The sequence below is a fragment of the Nicotiana tomentosiformis genome, chromosome 4 (genome assembly GCF_000390325.3).
Source record: "Nicotiana tomentosiformis chromosome 4, ASM39032v3, whole genome shotgun sequence".
In the NCBI taxonomy this organism is placed as follows: domain Eukaryota; kingdom Viridiplantae; phylum Streptophyta; class Magnoliopsida; order Solanales; family Solanaceae; genus Nicotiana; species Nicotiana tomentosiformis.
The window spans coordinates 64,961,905-64,968,636 of NC_090815.1; the positions used below are offsets into that span (position 1 = coordinate 64,961,905).

Below are 6,732 nucleotides of genomic sequence, written 5' to 3' on the forward strand. Positions count from 1 at the left end.
TCAATATCAGAGGTGGCCGACCACCATCTGACACATTAAATGCCTCGGTAAAACTGAACCGATGAGACAGCTATCACATACGTCGTGGTCGGGATCGATGAAAACGTCAGTATAGATCTGATCGAGCTGTTGGGAAATCATATCGTTTCTCGCCGCATCCTTTTCCGAGAAACGAGGGGACTATCTGTATACGGTCAAAACCGATTCGAGTCAGTCGTACAGACTAATCAAGACGATAATGTTTCGATCAAAGGATATCTGCATGACAAGCTCGGTCAAGGTTCGAAGTAAGGGCGGCGAACTTCGAGCTCTGAGACTGATCAATGACAAGCTCGATATCATTATCGAGCCCATATCCAAATCGAACTACGAGGCAAAGCGGAGATTATCGAAGATACATGGACCGACCAATATTTACCCCGAATACCGAGACCCCAAGTCAGAATTGAGCTCGGACCAAGGCCGAGGGCTCGATTCAACATCGAGCTCGAGCCAGTATCGAGCTCGCAGATTAGGGACGTTGCAACCGCACTATGAGAGAGAATCTTGGCGGAAATCGAGAAAAAGACAATACATCATGGGCTTTCCACTACGTATTTTTTTTTGTATATAAAGTAGGATCCCTCTACTACAAGAGGGACGGCAACAAAAGATCACGGGGACAGAGAAAACGATATCCCCTTGTGCTTGTTTTACTCATTCTTTTTGCTCACTATTTTCATTCTCATAGTCAAGAATACACATATTTCTATTTTTCTACATGATTTATATCAAATCGTATCGCATATCCTTAGAACCATACACAAATGTAACGTTATCCGATTTTTCGGGTAAACACTTTTATTCAGAAATTTTCATTAAGCAGTACGGTTTAGATCCTAATTATCATCTATAACTATAATTTACCTAGTTATTATTTATACCTAGTTATTATTTGTAGATTTGACGAGTGGGTTGCTCTAGTGGCAAGCACCCTCCACTTCCAACCAAGAGGTTGTGAGTTTGAGTCACCCAAGAGTAAGGTGGGGAGTTCTTAGAGGGAGGGAGCCGAGGGTTTATCGGAAACAGCCTCTCTACCCCAGGGTAGGGGTAAGGTCTACGTACACACTACCCTCCTCAGACCCCACTAGTGGGATACTTTTCAATTGATACCAGCTTGTATCATTGGTATTTAGATGTGCAACAAATACACCCAAAGCAAATACAAGGTGTATATAAAGGATACAACCTGTATCGACTGTATCAACCAAGGCGAAATACAGAAAAATAGAATGCTCGAACTCAAGACCTCCGCTTACTTAGCAGGTGCTCTAGCCAACTAAGCTACGAGAGCTTGTTTCAGTTCTAAACAATTGTTATTATAAGTAAATTTACTATAAAATTCAAATGTCTCTACGAATAGCGATTTTCTTTAAGTATAACTACAATGGTAAATATAATATATATGCTTCCTGTGTCAGAGTAATTTCCGGTCAGCTGCTGCTCGGCAAGAAGATGCAAGGTAATTAGACACATACACGTGCAAGATTACTTGCTTGTGGTTCGACCCAACTCAAAACATAAAGGCATTTCCTACTTAAGGAAGATGCTTATAAGACAAAATTCTGAACTAAGCTTAGGATACTGTAGATCCTATCCCACTTCAGTAGTTGTATTTAAAAAGTCAATATCATTATTGTGGAAAAACTCAATTTTTCTTTTGTTGTTTTTTGCCATGATCTAAATTGGCAAGGACACGTGCGAGGATTTTATATTACAAAGGGTGAATAAATAATATCTCAGTTGGACGGCCAAGATTAGAGATTAAAGTAGTTACTTAATGGATGATTAGGATTAGACTTGGACATTATATATTACGGAAAAGGGCCAAAACTATCCCTGAACTATTAAAATTGTTACAAAATTACTCTTCGTCCATCTATCGAGCTAAATTTGTCTCTATCGTTAAACTTTTGGCTTATTCCTGCCCTTAAAATTAACAGCTAAAAATAAATTAAATATGCTGTAAATTTATAATACATGTCGCCTTCCTATTGGCATTTATTTAAATTCCACCTCCAATTCATTAAATTTCCCTGTATAACCTGACCCAAGACCAACCCCACCCAAAAAAGAACAGAAAGCTATAAGTTCGCGTTGGAGAAATAGGAGCGATCAGAAGTTTGGTGGTATCCAAGTTAGTAGTCGAAGATGTGTTACTAAGGATTAGTTAGAAAAGATAGGTGCAGAAAAGAATTGCTTTGAAGACTTGTATGCACACCTTTACCTTCAAAAATCTAGATTTGTTTAGCTCTCCACTACATCATTCTTCTGCTCCAAGGAAGTTGAAGTTTTTGCTTCAGCAAAGATCATCTAGGGCTTTTTTTTTCCTCTAAAGTTCAAGTGCTACGTTACGAGAGCACTTGCAAATTCATTCTCTTTTCATTGTTGTTGCATAATGCTCTTCAAATGTTGTATAGATGATACAGCTCAGAATCTTCAATAATGAAAATAGAAGTAACGAGTGCACCTAAAGAGCAAATAAATCAATTGCTCTTGAACAACTCACTCAAGAACTAAGAATAGTTTTGTGATTTTCAGAGAAAAGGAAGAAGTGTTTATTGATCTCAAAAACTTCACAAGATGCCTTACACTCTCTTTTTCATTGGCTTAAATGAGTGATCGAATTGGGAGGGAAATTCTATTACACTTCCTAACAAACCACATGCCAGTTATGTGACTGCTAACTAACTCTAACAGCTCCCTAATTGTTTTAACTGACTCTCACTCTATTGTACACAAGAAATAGAAAGAGTTGCATTACAGAATTGGGAAGTGAACTAAAAATAGAAACTTCTCCTAAAAACCTCATATCAATACCTTCCCCTTCAAACAATCCTTGTCCTCAAGGATTAAAGTGTGGAAATTTCTGCTGGAATTTATGCAAGTCTTTCCAAGTACTATCTTTTGGTGCTGCATTAAGCCACTTAACCAAGACTTGCGTAATTGTCCTGCCATGCTTTGGAGCCAAGCGCCTATCAATGATAGCTTCAGGTTCTAGTAAGACATGGCCAGAATATGAGTGAACCACTAGAAGTGTGATGGAAGCAAAATTAGATCCTAGCTTCTTCTTGAGTTGAGAGATATGGAATATAGTATAGATTTTAGGTGTATGCAATTGAACCAACCATGGCTAAAATTTGAAAAGGACCAAAGTATTTGGCAGAAATTTTTTGATAAGACTGATCCTTGAGAGATAATTATCTATAAGGCTGCAACTTCACATAAACACAATTTGCCACCTGATAAGTTCTGTCTGATCTTTTTTTGTCAGCCTGGACCTTCATTGTATTCTGAGCTCTTGCCAAATGAAACATTAGAGTTCTTAGTGTAGCTTCCCTAGCTTGCAAGCTTCTGTCAACCACATCTAACTGAGAATCAAAGGGCATGTAAGGTAGTCAAGGGGGTGATTTTTGTCCATAAAAAGCTTCATACGGAGTCATGAGTATAGAGGAGTGGTAAGAGGTGTTATATCACCATTCATCCAGAGATAATCATTGTGGATATTCCTTAGATTTCTCAAAAGTCATATATCTTTGATAACATTTCAAACACCTATTAACCACTTCAGTCTGACCATCAGTTTGGGATGGTAAGCAGATGAAGTAAGGAGAGAAAACTTCTATAGTATGAAAAGTTTCTTCCAGAACTTGCTGGTGAAGATAACATCTTTGTCTGATAAAATAGTTTTGGGCATCCCATGGAGCTTGAAGAATCCATCCATGTATACTTGAGCCACCTCTCCTTTCTTTCTCCTTCCCCATTTCAGGTTTTAGAAGAGTTAGTTTCGCGCAGGGCACCTTTACTAATTTTTTCCTTTATTTTATGGCTTGCTGGCTGGATTAGCTAGCTTCAAGGCGCTTATTTGAAATAAAGTACAGAGATAATTTAAGGTTATCACACTTTATTGTGATGATTTATAGAGAACCGAGGTATCAGCGTACTTCACGGCTAACTGAAGTCAGTGCAGATAATTCCTTTTCCGAATGAAAGGCGATAGGGGGCGTACCCTAAGGAAGCAAGAAGGGAGGATTTTCTTTACTTTACTGAATATGGATGCCTAAGGGTCATAAAAAGAGCAGCCTTGATGAGCCTGTCCACTACTACAATTATAACATCCTTGCCACCAACTTTTGGAAGCCCTTATATGAAATTCACCGAGAAATCTTCCTAAACCTTATCAGGAATAGGCAGTAATTGTAATAATCCAAGGTAAGCTACATTTTCTCTCTTGCACCTCTAACATGTGTCATTCTCTCACATAAGCATATACATCTTGTTTTATCTTCTTCCAATAAAAGTCATATTTATGTTTGTTGAGTGCAGCGATGCCAGAATATCCACCCATAGGAAATAAGTTTCCTTCTGAGGGTTGTATCATGGCCCACCATCAGCTTGCCTTTCCTGCTCAAAATACCAGCCTGATACTTGTAGTATGGCTTGTGAGTTACAACTGATTGGATAGAGTATATGAGCTTCTGTAATACTGGATCTTGAATCCAAGTATGCTTAACCTCTTCCAATAGGTCAGATTGAACTCCAGAAATATTGAATAATTATATTAAGCTCCCTTTTCTTGATAAGGCATCAACAACAATATTCTCCTTCCCTTTCTTGTAAGATATGGTATAGTCATAACCAAGAAGCTTGACTAACAATTTTTACTGACTATGTGTAGTGAACCTTTGCTCCACCAAGTACTTGAGACTATGTCCATATAATAAAGTGTCTTCCCAACAAATAGGGTCTCCACTTTTGGACTGCAGGAAATAGAACTAATAAATTCTCTTTGATAAACAGAAAGAGCTTTGTTTCTCTTAGACAAGCTTTTGCTGAAAGCAATAGGTCTGCTACCTTGAGCCAGTACAGCTCCAATATCTTCTCTTAAAGCATCAATTTCTACAACAAACTCTTTGGGAAATTCGGAAGAGCAAGTACAAGTCCTGAAGTAATAGCCACCTTCAGTTTTCAAATGCTAAGGAAACTGTAGTAGTCTAGATGAATTTTTCCTTCTTCAGCAAGTCATGTAAAGGCCTGGCAATCAGTCTATCACCTTTAATAAATCTTCTATGGTAGCCTGCTAATCCAAGGAACCCTCTAAATCCCGTAAGAGTAGTTGGTTGAGGCCAATTCAGCACTAAGTCCACCTTCTGTTTATCCATAGCTACTCCATCCTCATAAATGACATGCCCCATGTAATCAATCTGAGTCACTCCAAAGGTACACTTACTCTTCTTCACAAACATCACATGGGCCCTCACAATATTGAATGCGTCCCTTAAGTGAATCAGATGCTCAGACCAACTAGGACTATAAATGAGTATGTCATAAAAAACTAGAATAAATTTTCTGAGATGAGCATGAAATATCTGTTTCATTAAACTCTGGAATGTGGAAGGGGAATTAGTAAGACCAAAAGTCATCACTAAGAACTCATAGTGACCATGGTGAGTTCTAAATATTATTTTTGGAATATCATGCTCAAACATCCTGATTTGATAGTAGCCAGACCTGAGGTCCAACTTATAACAATACTAGGCTCCATGTAGTTCATTCAACAACTCTTCAATTACCGGGATGGGAAATTTATCCTTCACAGTGCAGTCATTCAATTTTCTATACTCTACACATAGTCTCCAGGTTCCATCATTTTTGTTTACCATGACAACGAGTGCAGAATAAGGACTAGTGTTGTTTCTGATTATTCTAGTAGCCAACGTCTCATCTATCATTTTTTTATCTCATTCTTTTGGACTACATGATACCAGTAGGGACTTATGTTCACTGGAAAGGTGCCCTCCTCGAGGATGATTCTGTGGTCATGTTCCCTTGAAGGGGGTAACTCGGTGGGAGTTTCAAATAAGTCAGCATATTGGTCTAGTACTTTCTGCAATTCTTGATTATCTTCTGATTCTTGAGATCTTCCTTCTAGAGAAAGTAAGTTGGCAATAACTTATGGTGATTCTTCCATTAACAATCCTACTGATAACATACAGAGTTCAACATGTTTAGCTAGTAGTATATCCATCTTCCCTGCAGTAATCATCCTCACAGCTGGAGGTTGAATGCCCATCAATGACCTGTTCTTTCCCATAATACTGAACACCATTTTAAGCTTCCTAAAGTTACACATTATATCCCCCAATGTAATCAACCGTTGTATGCCTAAAATCATATTACAGCCCCCAATTGGTAATATTAACATATCAGAGATAAAGGTAACACTCTACATCTTTCCGTTAATCTTTATTTACACATAGTGACTCTGCACCTTGTTTCCATATGCTACGGCTACAATAAAAGGGGATATAGCAATCGTAGCACACCTTAATCTCTTTGCAGTGTTAAGATCCAAAATATTATGTGTTCTGCCTATATCAATAAACACATGAATAACTTTTCCCTTCACTGAAACAAATCACCTTTGTTGTTCTAAAATCATGAATACCATTGTATACGGTCGAAATAGATTCCGACCTTCGTACGATTGATCGGGATCGAAACATAATGGATCAAAGAAAGACTTCGTAATATCGAGATGGGTTCCAAAGGTGGAACAAACAAAGCTTCAGATTTCGGGTATAGATCAAACACCGAGTTCGAAGTCATTATCGAGCTCGGGTCCGAATCGAACTATGATGAGATGATTTCGAGCTTAAGGGGCAGAGGACAACCGGGATCGAGTCCAAATCA

The 6,732-nt window shown here is 38.3% G+C and overlaps 1 protein-coding gene across 1 annotated transcript; it reads right to left on the reverse strand.

Annotated features, from left to right (window-relative positions):
* Positions 1-4,690: 4,690 nt before the first annotated feature.
* LOC138909827 (uncharacterized) lies at positions 4,691-5,234 on the reverse strand. Its single transcript, XM_070201044.1, has 2 exons — positions 5,093-5,234; positions 4,691-4,998 (listed from the first exon to the last, which is right to left on the reverse strand). The coding sequence occupies exons 1-2, from the start codon at positions 5,232-5,234 to the stop codon at positions 4,691-4,693; spliced, it is 450 nt and encodes a 149-aa protein (XP_070057145.1).
* Positions 5,235-6,732: the final 1,498 nt, after the last annotated feature.